Here is a 24,235-nt window from a genome sequence, read left to right on the forward strand (position 1 = left end):
ATTGCTGCTGAGATAGTTGTTTTTCTGTGAGGTTCTCCTCTCGTCACAGAGAAATGCTGTACCTCTGACTATCGGGTTCTTGGTCACCTCTCTGACTCAGGCCTTTCTCCCCCGATCGCTCAGTTTAGTCAGCCGGACAGCTCTAGGGAGACTTCTGGGCCCTAATGTATCAAGCTTGTGTACGCACAAAAACCTTCACTTTGCCCTTCTTCACGGCAAAGTTGGGATGTATCAAATCCTACATACATTTCTACAGGCTGTGGATACTGACGCGACGCTCAGAAGTGATGCTGGGTAACAGTTCACATTAAAAAGGGTCAACTTTTATTCCTCAGACTGATTAATGTGCCCATCAGAGACATATGAACAATTAACTCCCGGATGGCCTGGCCACATTTGATTTTAACAATGTAAAAAAGATAGAGTCAAAGACACAAAATTAATGCATTCACAATGCTTCATATTCATATATCATTGTAAGGACATATCATTTATCAAGGCCAGGGGTGCCCATTACGTTGATTGTGGAGGGTGTGTCAGTCGATCGCCAGCCATTCATTAAAAAAATAGACCTAAAAATTAGCAATCAACAATCTTCACCAAGACGTCACTTGATTGACATTCACGGCACCCGAGGGTCTTGTGAGATGACGCTGGCTGCTGTGAGATCAGTATTAGGAAAAAATGACCAACAGGAAGGCGAGAAACACTTTTTATTTCAACAGACTCTCGCGCCGTACCTGCCGTCAAAACTCTAAAGACCGACTGCACAGTTCTTGTCTTCACAATAAAAGTACCGCTTCATCCTGCCTGCGCTAACAAAATAAGAGTCTCAGAAAGCCAGCCTGTATTTCTTGTAAAGCAGGGGTGCCCATTACGTCGATCGCGAGCAACCGGTCGATCGCGGAGGGTGTGTCAGTCGATCGCTAGCCAGGCATTAAAAAAAGTCCTAAAAATTTGCGATTATAAATCTTCACTATGACGTCACTTTCGTCACTTGATTGACATTCACGGCACCTGAGGGTCTTGTGAGATGACGCTGGCTGCTGCCAGCTCATTATTAAGAAAAAATTACCGACAGGAAGGCGAGAAACACTTTTTATTTCAACAGACTCTCGCGCCGTACCTGCCGTCAAAACTCTAAAGACCGACTGCACAGTTGCACAATAAAAGCTCTGCTTCATCCTGCCTGCGCTAACAAAATAAGAGTCTCAGAAAGCTGGCGTGCACAAGCTAGCAAGCTACGGAGTTTGCCGCCAATGTATTTCTTGTAAAGTGTATAAAAAGGAGCACGGAAGCTGGACAAATAAGATGCCAAAAACCAACCACTTTCATGTGGTATTGGACGAGAAAGGAGGACTTTTTTTCTCCTCCATTTGAAAATGCGGACGTTATCAGCACTACTGTCTGATTCCTGTCAATGCAAGTCATCAGAATCAGGTAATACACCAACTTATATTCTTGTCTTCATGAAAGAAAGAAATCTATATGTGTTAAACATGCTTGTATTATCATTAAACACCTTTAACTTATTAACAATATTAACTATATGTGTTAAACATGCTTGCATTATCTTTAAACACCTTTAACTTGTTAACAATATTAACTATTTATGTTAAACATGCTTTTATTATCTTTAAAGACCTTTAACTTATTAACAATATTAACTATATGTGTTAAACATGCTTTCTTTATCATTAAACATCTTTAACTTATTAACAATATTAACTATATGTGTTAAACATGCTTGCATCATCATCAAACACCTTTAACTTGTTAACAATATTAACTATATGTGTTAAACATGCTTGCTTTATCATTAAACACCTTTAACTTATTAACAATATTAACTATATGTGTTAAACATTCTTGCATTATCAATAAACCCCTTTAACTTGTTAACAATATTAACTATATGTCTTAAACATGCTTGTATTATCACTAAACACATTTAACTTATTAACAATATTAACTGTATGTGTTAAACATGCTTGCTATATGTGTTAAACATGCTTGCTTTAACTTGTTAACAAAAACATATCTTTCATAAATAAGTAAATCTAAATTATATATATGAATGAGGTAGATCCCCACGACTTGATAAATTGAAAAGTAGCTCGCCTGCAGAAAAAGTGTGGGCACCCCTGTTGTAAAGTGTATAAAAATGAGTATGGAAGCTGGACAAAAAGATGCCAAAAACCAACCACTTTCATGTGGTACTGGACAGAAAGGAGGACTTTTTTCTCCTCCATTTGAAAATGCGGACGTTATCAGCACCACTGTCTGATTCCAATCAATGCAAGTCATCAGAATCAGGTAATACACCAACCAATATTCTTGTCTTCGTGAAAGAAAGAAATCTATATGTGTTGAACATGATTATATTATCATTAACCACCTTAAACGTGTAAACAAAAACGTCTGTTTCATAAATAAATAAATATAAATTATATATATGTATAAGGTAGATCCCCTCGACTTGGTCAATTGAAAAGTAGCTGGCTTGCAGAAATAGTGTGGGCACCCCTAATCTAGGCCATCATTTGGCCACCTGTTGCTGTCAAAATGAGTCCTTGGCCATGTCAGGCGGACAGCAGCAGCTGGTGGTAGCGGCACCGTAGACCGAGGATTATATGTCACGTACAGTATGTGGCTGCTTCTGCAAGACTCTTTCATGTATTTTATTAACAAATCTAGTAATCGAAGAAGCAAACAGAATCAATCACTGTTGGGCTGCAAGCGCTGCCAGACCAAAAAATATGGTTTGTTTGGGCTGCAGTGGTTCTCAGTTGTAATACACTTTTCCAGGACTTGTGGCAGTAATGACAATTAGTCAAACAGATGAAGTCTGGAGCTGGAGACATACAGAAGTTTCTTAAAGGTGCGGTTTGCAACTCGCTCACAGTTACATTTTTTAAAGCACAAAAATTAAAACATGAACACCCTTGGCCAGCTTGTGTTACTATCAGTGGTTTAACAGAACACATTTGTGTTTAAACAGTCTATATTTTTAACAATTGCTAAGTTTGTGTAGTAAATTTTTTTATCAGCCCGAATAAAATGATTGGTGTTTACGCCGGTCACTCATCCTGTCTCATCAACACATAGGCGCAGAGACACACATACAAAAACAGTCCTAGAGAAGCAACAAATAATTTGCAGTCATGTTGTTGTTATGTCAGAATTTTACATTCAATGATAGCTAATACTAACTATTCAAATTGCTATCATTAGCTAACAACACCCAAAGCATGTGCTACGTGTGTACGTAGTTACGTCATTACGTCCTAGAAGCAGGAATTGGGGTGGGATATACTGTGTAAAATAAATTTGAAAGTTAGCGCCCTCGAGACATCTGTGTATCGTATTTTCCGGACCATAGGGTGCACCGGATTATAAGGCGCACCGCCGATGAATGGTCTATTTTTGATCTTTTTTCATATATAAGGCACACCGGATTAGAGGGCGCATTAAAGGAGTCATATTATTATTTCTTTTTTCTAAATTGAAAACACTTCTTTGTGGTCTACATAACATGTAATAGTGGTTCTTTGGTCAAAATATTGCATAGATTATGTTTTACAGATCATCTTCAAGCCGCTTTCTGACAGTTGCTTCCGGATGCGCCGTTTTGTGGGCGGTCTTATTTACGTGGCTCACCTTCGGCAGCGTCTTCTCCCCGTCATCTTTGTTGTAGCGGTGTAGCGTGCAAGGACGGGAGTGGAAGAAATGTCAAAAGATGGAGTTAACTGTTGTAATGACATTTAGACTTTACTTAAATCAATAACGGAGCAACATCTCCTCACCCGGAAACAACAACAACGCCGGAAATGTGTCCTGTGAAAAACCGTCTGACCGGAACTCTCTAATAACTAAAGTTCCTTGGGTGAATAATGTAAACTCACTACACCGGTATGTTTTAGCGCTTTCATGGCGAGTTTACTGACAGATATAAGTAAGAACTTTACACTACTTTATATTAGAAATGGCAACAGCGGAGGATGAATGTCCCATAACAAGAAGATAGAGAAAAAGAAGAAGCTTATCGACTACGGTGTCGGCACGGACTACAAAGGCGGACTCACGCAATTTTTCAGGATTTATGCAGATCCCAAATACAGATCAGCAGGTACCAGAAGGTAAGAAAAGTTGCTTTTGCATAATATTCCGAAACAAAACGCTTGATAAAGTCTTACCTTATACACATACCATAACAACACTCGTATGTTGAAGCACAGTACAATCCATCAAGCGGTGCGGCTTCATAGCTTACCAAAGTCGTACTAAAACATTTTGATAGGTTTTTGAGCGCCGTGTGTAATGTTCTGTATTTTCAATGGAACATATAAAATGTTGGTGTTGTTTACTTGAGTCATATTGCAGTCTACACGTATCTTTTGTGTGTGACTGCCATTATATTGCAGTCTACACGTATCTCTTATGTTTGACGGCCATCTACTGATCACACGTATCATTATACCTTGTACCAAATAAAATTGCTTCGAGGTCGGTAAGCAAAACCAGAATTATTCTGTATGTTAGGCGCACAGAGTTATAAGGCGCACTGTCGAGTTTTGAGGGAAAAAAAGGACTTTAAGTGCGCCTTATAGTCCGGAAAATACGATAAATGTGTAAACCCAAACATATTACTAAAGCGGTAAAGCTGTATTTCATTTGCCCTTTAATTTTGACAGTTTAGTTAGGAAACATATGTTAAAGAAGTTAACCGCTGCAACTAGGGGTGTAACGGTACATGTATTTGTATTGAACTGTTTCGGTACGGGGGTTTCGGTTCGGTTCGGAGGTGTACCGAACGAGTTTCCACACGAACATATTAACTAAAGTCTTAACAAGATGCTCCGCTTCTTCTGCCACTGTCTCTGTCAGCACTCCGCAGCACCCAGCATTGTCCCACCCACACAACCATCTAATTGGTTACACCAGAGCGGTAACAGCCAATCAGCAGTGCGTATTCAGAGCGCATGTAGTCAGTGCTTCTGCGGTGGGGTTAGCAGATAGGTGTTTAGCAGGTAAGCATCAGGCAGCGGACTCTCCCAAAATTATAATAGTCAACTACTAGTCAATCAATCAATCAATGTTTATTTATATAGCCCTAAATCACAAGTGTCTCAAAGGGCTGTACAAGCCACAACGACATCCTCGGTACAGAGCCCACATACGGGCAAGGAAAACTCACCCCAGTGGGACGTCAATGTGAATGACTATGAGAAACCTTGGAGAGGACCGCATATGTGGGTAACCCCCCCCCCCTCCTCTAGGGGAGACCGAAAGCAATGGATGTCGAGTGGGTCTGACATATTATTGTGAAAGTCCAACACATCAGCGAAAGTCCAGTCCATAGTGGGGCCAGCAGGAACCATCCCGAGCGGACACGGGTTAGCAGCGTAGAGATGTCCCCATCCGATGGACAGGCTAGCGGTCCACCCCGGGTTGGGAGCAGAGTAGAAAAGAAAAGAAAAGAAACGGCAGATAAACTGGTCTTAAAAGGGAGTCTATTTAAAGGCTAGAGTATACAAATGAGTTTTAAGATGAGACTTAAATGCTTCTACTGAGGTAGCATCTCTAACTTTTACCGGGAGGGCATTCCATAGTATTGGAGCCCGAATAGAAAACGCTCTATAGCCCGCAGACTTTTTTTGGGCTCTGGGAATCACTAATAACCCGGAGTTCTTTGAACGTAGATTTCTTGCCGGGACATATGGTACAATACAATCGGCAAGATAGGCAGGAGCTTGACCGTGTAGTATTTTATACGTAAGTAGTAAAACCTTAAAGTCGCATCTTAGGTGCACAGGAAGCCAGTGCAAGTGAGCCAGTATAGGCGTAATATGATCAAACTTTCTTGTTTTTGTCGAAAGTCTAGCAGCCGCATTTTGTACCATCTGTAATCTTTTAATGCTAGACATAGGGAGGCCCAAAAATAAAACGTTACAGTAATCGAGACGGGATGTAACAAACGCATGGATAATGATCTCAGCATCGCTTGTGGACAAAATGGAACGAATTTTAGCGATATTACGGAGATGAAAGAAGGCCGTTTTAGTAACACTCTTAATGTGTGACTCAAACAAGAGAGTTGGGTCGAAGATAATACCCAGATTCTTTACCGAGTCGCCTTGTTTAATTGTTTGGTTGTCAAATGTTAAGGTGGTATTATTAAATAGATGTCGGTGTTGAGCAGGACCGATAATCAGCATTTCCGTTTTCTTAGCGTTGAGTTGCAAAAAGTTAGCGGACATCCATTGTTTAATTTCATTAAGACACGCCTCCAGCTGACTACAATCCGGCGTGTTGGTCAGCTTTAGGGGCAAGTAGAGTTGGGTGTCATCAGCATAACAGTGAAAGCTAACACCGTATTTGCGTATGATGTCACCTAGCGGCAGCATGTAAATACTAGAGAGTGCAGGGCCAAGAACCGAACCCTGGGGAACTCCGCACGTTACCTTAACATAGTCCGAGGTCACATTGTTATGGGAGACACACTGCATCCTGTCAGTAAGATAAGAGTTAAACCAAGACAAGGCTAAGTCTGTCATCCCAATACGCGTTTTGATGCGCTCTAATAAAATATTGTGATCAACAGTATCGAAAGCGGTGCTAAGATCAAGAAGCAGCAACATAGATGAAGCATCAGAATCCATCGTTAGCAATAGATCATTAGTCATTTTTGCGAGGGCTGTCTCCGTAGAGTGATTTGCCCTGAAACCGGATTGAAAAGGTTCACAGAGATTGTTAGACGCTAAGTGTTCATTTAGCTGCTGTGCGACAATTTTTTCGAGGATTTTCGAGATAAACGGAAGGTGGGACACCGGCCGGTAGTTTACCAAGAGATCAGGATCGAGGTTAGGTCTTTTGAGTAGAGGATGAATAACCGCTTTTTTGAATGCTAGGGGAACAGTGCCAGAGGAAAGTGATAAGTTTATAATATTTAACACTGATGGACCTAATAATACAAAAAGCTCCTTGATAAGTTTCCCAGGAATTGGGTCAAGTAAACATGTTGTTTGTTTTGTCCCATTTACACATTTTGACAATTCCTCCAATGTTATTTCATCAAAGAGAGAGACACTATTTTGGAGGGCGGTATCCGTCGTATATACAGTCGTATTTGTGTTAATAGAACCCAGTTGTAGCTGAGATGCATTGTCTTTAATCTCTTTTCTAATGACTTCAATTTTCGTATTAAAGAAATTCATAAAGTCATCTGCTGAGTGGGTGGAGCTACTGGGAGGAGTCCCTTGTTGGGTTAGCGATGCTACTGTACTAAACAAAAATTTAGGATTATTTTTGTTGAGGTGGATGAGATTTGAGTAACATTTAGCTTTAGCTGAGGTAAGCATGCATTTATAAGTTATTAAACTATCACACCATGCTTGATGGAAAACCTCAAGTTTAGTCGCACGCCATTTGGGTTCCAGCTTTCTACATGATCATTTCTAGGCTTTAGTTTCTTCTGTAAACCATGGGGTACGCCTTTTAGGGGCCCTTTTTAGCTTTAGCGGTGCTACACTATCAATGGTGTCGCGCAGGGCGTCGTTAAAGTTGTTAGTGAGGTTATCCATAGAGCCCACATAATTTGGGAATGGTGCCATTACCGAAGGCAGTAGGTCAGTAAGAGTCGTCGTTGTGGCAGCATTAATGTTGCGGCTGCTATAGTAGTTATTATTATTATTATTAGTTTGTTGACAATGAGTCAGAACTTCGAATTTTATAAGGTAATGATCGGACATTACTTTAGTGTACGGGAGTATCGTAACTTTAGAGGTGGTGACACCCCTGACAAGCACTAGATCTATCGTATTACCGTTGCGATGCGTGGGTTCATTTATAATTTGTGTAAGACCACAGCTATCAATTATAGTCTGGAGCGCCACGCATGGAGGGTCCGATGGGGTATTCATATGGATATTAAAGTCCCCCATTATGATTATATTGTCGGCGTGCGTCACTAGATCAGCAACAAACTCTGAGAATTCACTGATGAAGTCCGAATAGGGCCCGCCCAGGGGGGCGGTAGATAACAGCCAGGTGGAGAGGCAGCGGTGTGACAAACCTCAAAGTGAGCACCTCAAACGAGTTATATTTATTATTTAGGTTAGGTGTAAAATTATAGTTTTCATTGTATATTAGTGCGACACCCCCTCCCCTTTTAAGAGGTCGGGCAACATGTGTATTGGTATAGTTAGGAGGAGATGCCTCATTTAGCGCAAAAAAATCGTCTGGTTTGAGCCAGGTCTCGGCGAGACCAACGACGTCAAGTTTGTTGTCTCTAATGACTTCATTAACTAATAACGTTTTGGAAGATAATGATCTTATGTTTAAAAAGCCCATATTATAGGTAGTGGGCTGTTTTGAGGATTGTTTGTTGAAAATATCCGAAGTAGAAATATTAATAATGTTGCGTTTATTATGCGTAGTGCACTTTAAATAGTTTCGACCATATCTAGGAATTGATACGACGGGAATTGTCCGATTGTTTGCTAGATGTTGCGATAAACTGAACGCATCATAGTTAGCCACCTCAGTAGATTGCATGTCTGCCTCTGACACGGTCACAAAAGAAAAAACATTATGTGAGTTGTGTTTTATTCTAAGAGAATTGCTATGTGTGCAGGAATTATCCAGCCTGGCGCCGGCTAGTTCTAGTTTAAATGGCTTCTTACCCGGAGACTCCACGCTTCTTTGGTTAGCTTTTCCCTTTGTTGTTAGCCCCGCTCGGCATCCCCGTTTCTGCTTCCGCTCACACCGCTTACGACGTCTCCATTGGCGGTCACCGCTAGCACTTGACTCCGCTGCTACAAAGGCCGCTCGATGTAGCCCATGAAGTATTCCCATGCTAGCGAGGAGGTCCACCGTACATGCATCTTTCAGTCTATAATGACCCGATCCATCCACATCCAGAATTGTCTGTCGGTCGTTTGTGATCACAGAGTGTTCACGCTTTGAGCCAGCCATGAAATTGACAGAAATGACGGGTGTTTTTTGCCAAATCGCTCTATACTCCCAAGAGCGTTAGCAAGCCGCTGCATAGCAATGCGCCGCCATCTTGTTAACTGTTCATAGTAACATCACTATGAGCCCGTTGACGTTTTAGAAACAAACGGCAGCTTGTGTGTGCGTGTGTGTGTGTGTGTGTGTGTGTGTGTGTGTGTGTGTGTGTGTGTGTGTGTGTGTGTGTGTGTGTGTGTGTGTGTGTGTGTGTGTGTGTGTGTGGGTGTGCGTGTGTGTGTGTGTTACGGACAGCAAAACCCTGTTTGTCTGTTATTTCACTTTACCTTTTTCTGTGTTGATTGAGCTGTGTTGAAGCAGCAAAAAAGGACATTATGTTAAATGAAGAGTTTCTGTCTCTGATAGTTGATATAATAATGTAACTGCATCATTAAGCCTACATGAACTCCATGGTGTTCAGGGATGAATAGTCTCTCCTATTGCTATTGTACTATTTTTTCAGCTATAGTTACATTAATCCTTAGTAATGGAGCATCCTAGTTTTGAATGGCATGGTCCCTGCTATCACATGTTGATAAAAAAATATAACATTTACATAATAAAAATCAACTACGGGCTTCCCAAATGCTGTAATAAATTAAGCATGATGAGTTGACTTGAAACTGTTTAATGTTGCACTTTTTATATGTAGAAGAAAAGTTGTGTCATTTTATTTAATCTGAGCAACAACTTGAGGCAGTTTAATGTTGATTAACGTGGGCAGAATTATTATAGTGTTCCCAATGTTAAAAGGATAAAGCCATTGTTTACAAATTTGGTAAATAAATAACCAAAAAATGTAGATTTTGTTGTTTTCTTACTGTACCGAAAATGAACCGAACCGTGACCTCTAAACCGAGGTACGTACCGAACCGAAATGTTGGTGTACCGTTACACCCCTAGCTGCAACACATGCACAGTACACTTGGTAATCTACAGCATTTGAAAGGGAATGCTTATTATCATATTGAAGCATTTCTGCATTTTCTGTTATTTATTGTCTTGGTATCACCACAGGCTAGGCCCATTGACGTGTTACTATGACAACGCACCCGACTTGACCCCTGAACTCAGCAGGCAACTCCTGGCTCAGTTTTCTGAGTGCAAAAACCCAAAGGCTACAATGGTATCTCTTAAATCTACATTTGTTGACGGCGATGATTATTTCTTAATTTCTTAATCATCTCACTTGGACTGCAGCTGAAGATGCTCCTTCTGAGGAAGGCCTTGTCCAACTCCAACTGGACCACTTATGAGGTTCTGCACTTGCTTGGCAGCAGTGTTAGCTTGCTGTCTCCCACACAACTGGACAGCATCGCGAGCGCTGACCTCAAACAGGTGATCAAAGACCTGCCGCCTGGCGTCCAGTGGAGGATGACGCAGCAACGAACTCTCGTCAAGAAACTGCTGGGCGATGACGAGGTGAGGCTTCTGTAAATTGGTATTGGTTATGAGGATTTAAGGACGTGCTTTAAGGGTCACCACGTTAGCCCTCCAAAATTGTCCTCTCTGAAAATGTAGAAGAAAAATGAGAACACACGGAATTTGGTAGGTAGGCTCGTGCCAGGCGATACGGCTGTATCACGATGGATAATTGTCTATAATTTTTATGACCTTTTAAAAAATAATAATCAGGAGAAAAATATATGAAATTGTAAACATTTTTATTTCTAATGCAGAGGTGGGCCGTCTCTGCTGGCCTAACATAACCAGGAATCATGATCATAATTAAAGATAAAAGCAATGTTTTATTTACTTTCCCTAAATATCTAAAAGTATTTCCAGTGCTGTTTGTAGGTTAGAATTTGTATCCAATCAGAATTCAGCTAGCTTATGTTGCCATGCTGTACAAAATCTGCCCTGGGCCTTCAGAATCAACAATGCAGTAGGCGAAGGGGCACATAGAGTTGATAGATAATTGCCATAGCCAATCAGATCACGAATTGTTGTCAGTAAGGCCTTCTAGCTGGCCTTACGCTGTGATTGGATACTCACTTGGGAGTCCCAAGGGAGAATCCAATCATAAGTTGCGAAAACAGGAAGTGGCACCGGAGCCATACGAGCCATAGAAATCCACAAAAAACTCACCGGTACTCACAAAGAAGGAGAGCAAAATGTTGATTAGGTGGCAGATATATATTTGCAAAGCCATTTTCAAGAAGGATACTTAAGAGAAACTACATCTTGAGAGACGAAGTTGGCCGACACCAAAGCTATCCCGGCGGTGAAATGGTTTGCCATTTCAACCAACTACGACCAACTACCGACTGTGAGCGGTACCACTGGCTTATACGGCGTCAAATGGGTGCTACAAATATTTCTTAATTTGTTCATGTTTCATTTGTTTTATACAATTCCTTTAATTTTGACAGTACCACGTAAGGTATGTTTTAATTGCTGAAGCAGGTTTATTGAATGTAAAATGTGCCGAAAAATAGACCCTTTTGTACACTGTTGAGGGGATTCGACGGACTGATTGATTGATTGAGACTTTTATTAGTAGGTTGCACATTGAAGTACATATTCCGTACAATTGACCACTAAACAGTAACACCCGAATACGTTTTTCAACTTGTTTAAGTCGGGGTCCACTTAAATTGATTCATGATACAGATATATACTATCATATATACTATCATCATAATACAGTCATCACACAAGATAATCACATTGAATTATTTACATTATTTACAATCAGGTGTGTGGAGGGGGGGGTAGGATATGGACAGCAAGTAGTGGACAGAGAGAGAGAGAGAGAGAGAGAGAGAGAGAGAGAGAGAGAGAGAGAGAGAGAGAGAGAGAGAGAGAGAGATCAGAAGGCATAAGAAAAAGTATCTGCATTTGATTGTTTACATTTGATTATTAGCATTTGATTATTAGCAATCCGGGGAGGATGTTAGTTAAGGGTTGTAGCTGCCTGGAGGTGAACTTTTATTGCGGTTTTGAAGGAGGATAGAGATGCCCTTTCTTTTATACCTGTTGGGAGCGCATTCCACATTGATGTGGCATAGAAAGAGAATGATTTAAGACCTTTGTTAGTTTGGAATCTGGGTTTAACGTGGTTAGTGAAGCTCCCCCTAGTGTTGTGGTTATGGCGGTCATTTACGTTAAGGAAGTAGTTTGACATGTACTTCGGTATCAGGGAGGTGTAGTGGATTTTATAGACTAGGCTCAGTGCAAGTTGTTTAACCCTGTCCTCCACCTTGAGCCAGCCCACTTTGGAGAAGTGGGTAGGAGTGAGGTGGGATCTGGGGTGGAGGTCTAGAAGTAACTTGACTAGCTTGTTCTGAGATGTTTGGAATTTAGATTTGGGGGTTTTGGAGGTGCTAGGGTACCAGGAGGTGCATGCGTAATCGAAAAAGGGTTGAACGAGAGTACCCGCCAGAATCCTCATGGTGCTTTTGTTGACCAGAGAGGAGATTCTGTAGAGAAATCTTGTTCGTTGGTTAACCTTTTTGATTACCTTGGTTGCCATTTTATCACAGGAAAGGTTAGCCTCTAGAATGGAACCTAGGTAGGTGACCTCATCTTTCCTGGTGATAACAATGTCACCCACTTTTATAGTGAAGTCATTGACTTTCTTAAGGTTGATGTGGGACCCAAACAGGATGGATTCCGTTTTACCCAAGTGTATGGATAGCTTGTTGTCAGCGAGCCAGGTGCAAGTTCTACAGAGCTCAGCACTGAGGATTTTCTCCACCTGTGACTTGTCCTTATCGGATACCAGCAGGGCAGAGTCATCCGCAAACAAAAACAATTCACAGTCGCATGCCGATGACAAGTCGTTTATGTATATTAGGAACAGTAAAGGTCCCAATATACTGCCTTGGGGGACTCCACAGCTCACCGAGAGGGGGGGCACACGGTGCCGTTCACCTCTACCACCTGCTCCCTCCCCTCCAAGTAAGATTGCATCCAGCTCCATGAGGTTTTGTTAAATCCGATTGCTCTGAGCTTATCCAACAGTATAGCGTGGTTAACGGTGTCAAAGGCCTTCTGAAGGTCCAGCATGACCATGCCGCAGTATTTGCCCACGTCCACTTCATGTTTGATGTGGTCGGTCAGATAGAGAAGGCATGTGTCCGTGTGACCCACCCATAATGTGTCACATTTTTGTGGTGATTTATTTATTTTATTTTATGGTTTGAATTCGTTTTTGGAGCTGTCATTCCACATTTATCACTATTCACATTGGTCAGTAGGGGGCAGTAGGGCGTTTCTTCCCAATTGAATGATATCACCTGCAGACCGGAAGTGTCTCGTCATTCTGATGAGAGCGACCAGTCTGTAAACATCTGAAACGTTCTGTGTGATTGTTCCTCCTGTATAACAGGACATTATTATCTGACTGCTTGTCCTGGCTACCTGGGACCTGCAACAGATATTTGGGGGCTCGTCCGGGATCGGCAACGCCATTGATGGTTTGACGATTGCTGGTCCAGTGATATATATGAACCAGAAGACCAGAGTGACTGCACGTTACTGAAGTGAGGTGACGTGTCTGCGGTGCGGCTACAGAGCAGAGGTGGTGTGTCTACAGTGCGGCTACAGAGAAGAGGTGACGCGACGGCAGGACAACTACAGTGCAGAGGTGGCGTGACTGCAGTGCGACTTCAGTACAGAGGTGACGTGCGACCATAGAGCCAAAAAAACTACAGCAACTGCAGTGCGACTATAGAGACTGCAATGCGACTAGAGAGACTGCAGTGCAACTACAGTGACTCAGTGCGACTACAGAGGCGAAGTGAAGTGGCTGCAGAGTGACGACAGGAGCAAGGTGTCATCACTGCAGCTAAGGCCATGTCTGAAGGACGCAAAGAACTCTTATGGAGCATCAAAAAGCAACTATACCATCTCTCAGGCACCGAAGCCTATGAGGTTGCGATGTCCATCGGAATTGATCATCCAGGCACAGACGAGCTGAGCTCAACCGATGAAGAAAGCTGCATCGACCATATCCTTTCCTTTATGCAATCTGATGATCTGTTTAATTCTAATGATGAGGGTATTGGTCGTTTGATGATATTGAATGATGTAATATTGAAGGTTATCAAAAAACGTGATTGTTTTGAATTACCTGTTTTTGTTTCAAATGATGAGCCATCTTGTTCAAATGCACCACACACACAGTCAGGTGATACTACATATCCACACACTAACCCCAGTACACACACCCACACAACCACACCAGATATGAAGCAACTACAAGCCATGTATGAAGAACTAGGCAGGAAGTTACAGGAATGTGTGACTCCCACCACATCTTCTGGCCTGACAACCGCAACTGACCCACACCTGAACAACCATGATGCAAATGACCTCCTAATGACTCAAAGAACCCCAGCACAAGGTGGCAGCCAGCCACGTCACCATAGTGATATCGAACCCACACCACACCAAACTCCAGATAGGTTGGTCTCCCTACAAGATCTTGCTTATCTCCAGCGAAAAGAGTTCAGGATACACGGGGGCCAAATAAGTGAAACTACATCTGATCTAAGCTACAACAGCTTATGCAAACAAATAGATGAAGGTCTCAGAGAGAAACACACTGAGGGTGAGGTCATTAGAGGGGTGCTCCGTACAATCAAACCTGGCAATTTCAGAGATATGTTGACAAACAAAGACGAACTGACTGTCACAGAACTCAAAAGCTTCCTCCAGTCACACCAAGGTGAAAAGGGATGCACAGAGCTCTTTCAGGACTTGATGTGTGCCAGGCAACATGAAAATGAGACACGACAGCAATTCTTGTATAGAATGATTGGCCTCAAACAAAAGATTATGTTCACTACTAAACAAACAAGCTCAGTAGTTAAATATGATACCTCCACAATACAGTGCATATTCTTGAACACAATATGTCAGGGAATAGGAGAGAAGTACGATGATGTCAGGCGTGAGCTCAAGCCTCTCCTTGCTGACCCAACAGTATCTGATGAAGCTTTGCTGCGACAGGTGATAAAGACCACCACAGAGGAAAGTGAGAGAAAGCGCAGATTTGGTCGCAGCTCTGCCCGTAAAGTAAGTCAGGCCCATAGCACCCAGGCTGAACCTGAGGAGAAAGTTAAGAGTGAGGTAAAAGTCAACACTGTCAATAAAGATGACACAATACAGAGACTTAGCTCCCAGGTTGAAGCATTGACCCAAGCAATGGAGACCCTGAAACAGCTGGTCACACAGGCTCATGCACCAGATCAGCGCTGTGCACCAACCTCTTACGGTGACCCTGAAAAGCCCAGAACTGAGAGAAAGACACAGAGACCCTATGGCTGCACACAATGTGTCACCCAGTCCAATCTAAATTGCAACCACTGCTTCGCATGCGGAGAAGAAGGCCATCGTGCAGTTGGGTGCTTGAAGAAACAGAAACCGTCGGGAAACGGAGTGCGGTCAAGACAGAGGGACAACTTTTGACCGCTCCTGCACCCCTGTCCCAACCCCAAACAGGCCCAAAACAAAAGCCAGCTAAGATCAGTGATGCCAACACAATACAATCTCACAATACATCACAGCCATGCAAGCTAGTAGCCCCACTCATTGGCCGCAAATTCCTGCTGAAATGTAGTATGGGTGGCTACGCTGTCACTGTCCTGCTGGACACAGGAGCCAATGTGAGCCTAATTGACCGCACGTGGAAGAACAAGTATCTGCCTAGCCAAGATATTCGACCTCTCTGTGAGCTACTGGACAATGAGCTGAATGTTTCGGCAGTCACGGGTGATGAAGTGCCTTACGACGGATGGGTTGAAGTGGTGGTAAACCTGCAAGGCAATGATGATCCAGACTTATCCATCCGTGTACCCTTCCTAGTGAGTTGCCTGAAACTAGACAGACCATTAGTTGGTTTTAATGTAATCCAAGAACTCATTAAGAGTAATGAAGGCCGGCCTAAACTCATGTCCATTCTGTCTAACCTCCTTGCGGGTGCCATGGAGATTGATGATGTTAGTGCTGGAGCCATAGTGAGTTTTATTCGGACTCAGAACTCCCCAAAAGAGGAACATGCTGCTGTAAAAGTGGGTTTCAAAGAGGTCACAATTTGTTCAGGTCAGGTAGTTCACGTTAAGTGCAGGGTTCCAGCCAATATTAACCCCTCAGAGTCATTTGTGTTGTTTGAACCCAACCTTGACAGTGTACAGCTGGAGTCATTGAGCATTGGAGCAGGCTTAATGGAGATTCACCAGACAGACAGGTGTTTCATTAAAGTGCCAGTGTCAAACCACTCCCAAATGGATGTGACCTTGCCAAGCTTCACAGTCCTAGGCAGCATTGAGCCCATTGACAAAGTCATAGAGACAGACAGTCCCCACAGTGACCATAAGAGTATTCATGTTAACACTGTTGACTCCTCACCTCCCCCCAATTCTAATCAGGTCCCACCCACTGCAGACCTGTGGCACCCACCAGTGGATGTCAGTCATCTGATAGATGATCAACAAGAGGAGGTGAAACAAATGTTGATGGAGGAATCAGGAGCTTTTGCTCGCAATGATGGTGACATTGGGGACATCCCAAGCCTCCATATGACCATCAGTCTGAAAGATGACATTCCAGTCCAAAAAACATATTCATTCATTCCCAAACCACTCTATCAAGAGGTCAAACAGTACATCCAAGAGCTGCTTGCAAAAGGCTGGATTGTCAAGTCAAAATCACCCTTTGCAGCACCTGTTGTCTGTGTCAGAAAACGTGATGGATCTCTAAGACTGTGTATTGATTACAGGCAGTTGAACCAGAAAACAGTGCCAGATCGCCAGCCACTGCCTCGCATCCAGGATCTCTTGGACACCCTGGGCGGCCACAGCTGGTTCACCATTCTTGACCAAGGCAAAGCCTATCATCAGGGCTACATAGCTGAAGGATCCCGCCACATGACAGCCTTCATATCGCCTTGGGGTCTATATGAGTGGGTGAGAATACAGTTTGGTCTCAGCAATGCCCCTGCTGCTTTCCAACGCAGCATGGAGGAGAGGCTTGTCGCCTTGCGTGATGACTGCTGTATTCCTTACCTTGACGACATCCTCTGCTACTCCAAGTCCTTTGCTGATCATGTCGATGCAGTGCGTCATGTCCTGAGAGCCCTGCAACGTCATGGAGTCAAGCTGCGACCCACAAAATGTGAGTTGTTCAAGCCAGAGGTCAGGTATGTGGGGAGGTTAGTGTCAGCTAATGGGGTGAGAATAGACCCAAAAGACATTGAGGCTGTAATGACACTGAGGGAGAAAAGACCCACTACAGTGGGGGATGTCCGTAAACTGTTAGGTTTTCTGAGTTACCATAGGATGTACATTCAAGATTTCTCCCGCATCGCTAAGCCAATATATGGGCTGCTACAAGTGAAAGGAAATCCTGATGCAACACAGGGGAAGATAAAGAAAGGTAAAGGAGTACAGTTGCCTTCAAAGACCCCCATACAGTGGACTGATTGTCACCAGACCATACTCGAGCAGCTCATTAACGTCCTGTCACACCCACCTACACTAGCGTACCCTGACTTTGAACTGCCCTTTACGCTACACACAGATGCCTGTCAGCAGGGACTCTGTGCAGCCTTGTGCCAGCGACAGAGTGGAAAGCTGAAAGTCATCGCATATGGTTCAAGGACATTGAACCCCGCTGAAAAGAACTATAACTTTCACTCTGGAAAGCTGGAGTTCTTAGCCTTAAAGTGGGCGGTATGTCAAAAATTCAGGGATTATCTGTTTTAAGCCCCATCCTTCACAGTGTATACAGACAATAATCCACTAACATACGTGATGAGTACTGCAAAGCTGAACGCCACAGGCTACAGATGGGTTGGAGAGCTTGCTGACTTCAGATTCAACCTAAAGTATAGGCCAGGAAAAGTCAATGTGGATGCTGACACACTGTCTCGTCTCCCACTGGACATAAACAGTTATGTTGAGGAGTGTACTGAAGAGCTCGACAGAGATGCAATACGTGCTACTTGGGAAGGAAGTGAGGCTGCAAAAAGGTATGACATCGCCTATGTTGCTTCTCTTAACCTGGCCCAAAGTTCAGAGTCTCAAGTTAAGTCCCCAGTACCGACCATAAGCCAAAGTGAACTAATCAGATCTCAGAGGCAGGATGCAGCCATCAGTGAGATAATCAAGCTGAAACAGACAAAGACAGCACTGACAAATGAGGACAGGAAGAAAGCAGGTGGCCCTGTGAAAAGACTCATGCATGAGTGGGGTAAACTGTATATGGAATGTGACCTTCTGTACAGGAGTGCAGGAGGACGACAGCAGCTTGTCCTACCTTCTGAATATCGGCCCCTTGTATTGAAGCATCTCCATGATGACATGGCTCATCTAGGATCAGAGAGAGTCATTGGGCTGGCAAGAGATTGTTTCTATTGGCCCTTCATGAAAAAGGACATTGAGGTTTATGTCACAAAACAGTGCCCCTGTATCAAGAAAAAGAAACCTGTGGTCCATGATAGAGCACCAATGGGCAGTATCACGACCAGTGCACCTCTTGAGCTTGTGTCTATCGATTACATGCACTTGGAGCAAAGCAAGGGTGGATACGAATACATCTTAGTAGTCATAGACCACTTCACCAGATTTGCCCAAGCATATCCAACACGAAACAAGTCAGGCAGAACAGCTGCAGAGAAAATATTTAATGACTTCATCCCTTGGTTTGGTTTTTTATCCAAATTGCACCATGATCAAGGCAGAGAGTTCGAGAACTCCCTGTTTAAGACCCTTCAGCAACTGTCTGGGGTGGGACACTCCAGGACAACCCCGTACCATCCCCAGGGAAACCCTGCCGAGAGATTCAATCGGACGTTGCTTCAGATGTTGAGAACACTGCAAGAGGAGAAGAAGAGCAACTGGAAGGATCATTTACCACAGGTGGTGCACGCATACAACTGCACTAGACACGAGGCCACAGGTTTCTCACCCCACTACCTCATGTTTGGGCGCCACTCCCGCCTCCCTGTTGATCTGCTCTTTGGTCTGTCCTCTGAAGAGGAGGGTGAAACACCCCAAGGGTACGCCGACAAATGGGCTGTGAGAATGAAAGAGGCCTACCGCATTGCATCTGAGAACAGTCAGCAGTCCAGTGCACGAGGCAAGAGACGATATGACCTTCATGTGAAGGGGATTGTTCTACAGCCTGGTGACAGGGTTTTAGTTCGCAACATGAGTGAGAGAGGAGGCCCAGGAAAGCTCAGGTCCTACTGGGAACAAACGGTAAACATTGTTAAGGAACAAATAAATGACAGCCCTGTTTACAAAGTGTCTCCAGAGACAGGTGGTGGCAAAGTCCGTACTCTACATAGGAATCTCCTCCACCTTGTAAATGACTTACCTGTGAGTGTGGCTGAACAGTCAAAGAACCAAGCACCGACTAAAGAGAGACAAAGGAATAGGAGTCAGGTTGAAAGGAATGCAGAGAGAGAGACATTCCAAAGCAGTGCTTCATCTGACTCTGATGAAGATGGCCCAAGACCACAGTACTGGCTCAGAGTATCAAGGCCAGCCGAGTCACAAAGGTCAAATATAACAACCGCCCATGTGCCTCAAAGAAACCATGTTACTTCTCCATCCTTACATGAACAAGCAAGGCTGACCACACAAGCAGGAGAGCACGGACAGCCTCCTAGCTTCACAGCAGAGGAACCTGAACTGATGGAGCAAGAACAATCCAGTGAACACGAATATGAACAGAATGCTGAAAATGAACATTGCCAAGCCAGGTATGACACCAACCAGGACAGTCCTTCTTCCCCTCAGTGTGGTTCAGTCAGGAGACCAGTGCGAGACAGGAGACCACCCAGGACACTGACTTACGAGTCTCTTGGTCAGCCATCTTACCAGTCAATTGGGTCAGTCAACAATATTGGACTTTGTGGGCCACAGACATTGCCAGCATGGGAAATACAGTCAGGCCCAACACCACATTACACACCCTATCCCACACTATACCCAACACTGCCATACACTGTCATGATGCCATGACAGTGTAGGGGGGGTATATTTATAGCTAGAATTCACTGAAATTAAAGTATTTCTTATATATACAGTACAGTAATGAAAACACAGTTGTTCTACTAACTGTACTGTACTTGCTGGTTACTTATAAAAAAAATAACACTTACCTTTCACTATTTGAGTAGCTTTTGTTCTGCCATTTGAGTACTGTCGAGCGATCTCTGAATCCGGGAACATATCCTTCACAGATTTGTTGAAAACATCCGCAAATGAGAACGGAATGTTGCTTGCAAGGTGGCCCATAATACTGCGTTGCCGCCCCCTTGTGCTTCTCTGACCATTCATGAGTGACTATATCCATTCGGCCACCATGTTATGGGTCATAGATAAACCTATGGATAAAGGAGACATATATAATAGTCTCCTATTCAGGTGAGAGGACGCTAAAGGCAGTGCCTTTAAGGCACGCCCCAATATTGTTTGTCCGGCTGGGAATTTTGGATATTACAACTTGCCGTAGTTTTGAAGCAATGCATGATGGGAATCCGGATGTTGTGTGTCAGTGTATTAACATGCCGGCTGGAATAAACACACTCTGAGAAATAGCTCCGTGCCTGCCTATTTTATGGGTTGTAGATAAACCTATGGATAACGGAGACATGTATAATGGTCTCCTTTTCAGGTGAGAGAGGACGCTAAAGGCATTGCCTTTAAGGCACGCCCCCAATATAGTTATCCGGCTGGAAATCGGGAGATTTTCGGGAGAATGGTTGTCCCGGGAGATTTTCGGGAGAGGCACTGAAATTCGGGAGTCCCCCGGAAAATTCGGGAGGGTTGGCAAGTATGAGCTAAAGTACTAGTGTAATATTACCGGTCTTGATGGGGACGAGCACATTGCATCGTTTACAGACCACATTGGTCTGACTACAGTCCGTTTTAAAACATTTTTAAAACTGCCATACTGTCATGCTTTTCCCGTTTTTATCTCTCTGCAGCATTCATTTTTACTTTCTCTTCTTACTCCATGCAAAAAATTAACTGGGAGACAATAAGATGGCGCAACCAAAATTATAGTTGATACTGTTACCAGACTGGCTGTTAGCGTGTCACTCCTACTGATCAATGATCACTTCCTGCGTTGCTCGGCTACCAGAGAGCGAGTGTCTTTGTTCATGCAACCAACCTTGCTTTGCAGATTCTGTTTTCTCCTGACAAAGAAGAAAATAAATTATCGAACATTTTTAATTGATATCGATTACGTGTCTATCACGATATATATTTATATTGTTTTATTTCCCAGTCGTAACCAGTACTCATGCCCAAAAATGAACAGGAAGTCAGGCTTAGGCGACCTCACGCAACACATATTAGGGGGAAAAAATTAACCCCAAATACCGGTTTAATAGATCTACACAAAATTCCGTAGACTAATGTCATAGTACATGAACAAGTACAATCTCAAGAAAGCTAACTTCAAGTCAGGCACTATGAACAGACAAATCTAAGAAGTTGAACCCCACAACAGCAGTTTTTTATTTTTTGTATTTATTTGATTTGATATATATTTTTTTCAAATATGCAAAAAAAACAAGAGCAAGCCTTATCCAATACAGTGCCTTAACAGCCATTTAAACAAAATGAAAACAACGGAGAATAAAAACGAAAAAAATAAACAAAATGAGCAATGGACTTTTTTATTTATTTATTTTTTTACATATTTGAAAAGGAGTGAGAATAAGTTTACACTTAATTAATCCCACCCCTTTTCTTTAAACCATAAATTACTCTGAGCTAGAACTACCTGTTGTACAATCTTAATGAACTTGTATATACATAAATTATAATACATATGCACACTACACACATACATAGCCACACCATTACCACTAGTGATCATGGAAATGGCATCATGCCACAGCAGCAGCACCACTGCCTCAATGGGCAGCCCCACGCTCTTCTGTAACACAAACAACCCAATATCAAAGCCATTCTTCATATTTGTACCTCTGGAATACCATGTGCCTGTGCTTCTTTTTAAACTGGTTTATGTTTGGACATTGCTTTAACTCCACATTCAAACCATTCCATAGTTTCACTCCACAAATTGAAATACAAAAACTTTTAATGGTCATTGTTTAACTAAGCATTTTGAAATTAAAATTCTCCCTTAAATTGTAACTCACCTTCTCGTGTGCTGAACAATTTTTGAATGCTTCCTGGGAGTTTATTGATTTTGGCTTTATACATTATTTGTGCAGTTTGAGCTGCACATTTATATATATATGAGCTGCACATTTATATATATATTTATATATTTAATGTATATATATATACTTTATATTATGCTTTTTTTTTTATGTAGAAATTTTTTTTTTCTGTGACAAAACAAACATTAAAAAAACACCAGCAGACACGAAAACATATCAATTCAGTTTGTTTTAATAAGCCCCTTAAGTCATCCAGAGACATTTTTAAATGATATTGCTGGATAGACAATATGTCTAATATTTTTATTTTTGACAGTCCATATACATTGATTACATACATGGAGCTGCAGCCCATTCGCCTCTTCTCACAGCTATTTTTTGCACTTTTCTCGACGGGCAAAAGGCAAAAAACAGTGGCCGCAGAACAGTTTTAGTCTTGATAGATGGCACTGCGCGGGCTAAATAATAATTTTTGCATTTTTTACCCCAGTGTTGTGGTTTTCTGATGAATCAGCATATATTCTATATATTAATAAAAACAGACTCGCTAAATGGATTGCCCTCCTTATTCTGCTCTCTTAAGAGACGCAATCCTCTGCGCACAAGTTTAGTAGTTGAGCTTTGCCCGTGCTATCAGGTTTGCATGTTTTTATACAAGTAAACCTTTAGTAAATCAGGCCATATTTTTTTCGTAATGTTGTCTTTTAATTGCAATACATGGTCTAAAATATGAACCGAGACAAGAGCTCTGTTCATCTTGAACTTGAATCTTCAGCTAAGGTTAGTGATGTGTATTTCTGGTCTTGTCATCCTCGTCGGGACAAAAGGATGACACCGCAGTGGGGCTGGATCAAAAGAGACGTTACAGATGCTGTACTGAACCAAAAGTTGCTTTATTACAAGCAAGCGTGATTATACAGGACTGCTGTTCCTGGAGGAGGTCAAGTAAAAAATGAGGCACTCCTAACTTGGAGAAGCCAAACCATCAGTTTTATATTCTTACCTCCTGTCTGTGTGTGTGTGCTAAATCGGGAGAGTGCATCCTGGCCATAAAGGGGATGTTTGTGTGGAAGTGCCTCTTTACGCCAAACAAGTCTCTTTTCACAGATAGGGCCATCACCTTTGCAAGGTTCAATTTTATTGCCTTTTCTTCCACGAGAATTAATCCAATCCACACACCAATGTCAGTACTAAAGGGCCCTATGTTATTATGTGCCCAAACTGAAATGCTACTATTTACTTAAATCTGGTGGTTCACTTTCTCCAAGAGGAATATAAACATTCACCACATGCAAAACATAAGCTGCACATTTTTCCATTTCTTTAGCTTTTTGTAGCTTTTATCGCAATACTTCCTGCAAAAGACTGCATTCAGGAATAACGTTGCCTCGAAGAACACTATTAAAGCTCACAAAAGCTGCAGATAACGCAGGGATTGACTGTGATTTTTCTCAAGCGTTTTCCTGCTGTGTGTAAAAGTGTCAGGAGGTTTCCAGTCAGCAGCTGCTCCAACTTGGTCAAGTCATAAAAGGAGTGCCGAGCTGTGTGCTGCGGCGTGTGAAGACGTTGGAGATGCTGAAAGACGTGGAGACTCTGAGGAGCGTCTCAGAGAGGATGAGGAGGGCTCAGAGGAAGGCTATGTTGCAGGGGGTTAGTATCGGAACGAGTGTTATTTACTACTATTACTACTACTAAAATAAATTGATAAATATATACAGTTGATAAAATAAATTGAAATAAAATATTTTAAAATGAATGTAAAGAAAAAAGTATTGGAATTATTACTTTACTAATAAATAACTACTCAAAATAAAAAATAGTATTAACTATTAGTATATACTACTATTATTACTACTAAAATAATTACATTTAATAAAATTAAATAGTTTAGTTAAAACAAATGTACAAAAAACTATGGAACTGTTGGAAAGTTACTACTTCATTATAAATAAAGAAATAATTTAAAAAAAATTAATGTAAAAAAAGTATTTGAACTGTTTGATATTAATGAATTAATATTACTGAAGATTAATTAAATAAATAAATAGTATTAGAACTATAATCTATTGC

General features: G+C 42.3%; 1 protein-coding gene across 1 annotated transcript in view; it reads left to right on the plus strand.

Moving 5' to 3' along the window:
• Window positions 1–24,235, plus strand: part of LOC133635731 (otoancorin-like) — a 73,030-nt gene that overhangs the window by 6,153 nt on the left and 42,642 nt on the right. Inside the window, exons 5-7 of the mRNA XM_062028980.1 lie at window positions 10,027–10,135; window positions 10,210–10,431; window positions 23,645–23,815. Of these exons, the coding sequence (XP_061884964.1) occupies window positions 10,027–10,135; window positions 10,210–10,431; window positions 23,645–23,815 (502 nt within the window). The remainder of the gene's footprint in view (window positions 1–10,026; window positions 10,136–10,209; window positions 10,432–23,644; window positions 23,816–24,235) is intronic.

This window comes from Entelurus aequoreus, linkage group LG20, assembly GCF_033978785.1.
Source record: "Entelurus aequoreus isolate RoL-2023_Sb linkage group LG20, RoL_Eaeq_v1.1, whole genome shotgun sequence".
In the NCBI taxonomy this organism is placed as follows: Eukaryota; Metazoa; Chordata; class Actinopteri; order Syngnathiformes; family Syngnathidae; genus Entelurus; species Entelurus aequoreus.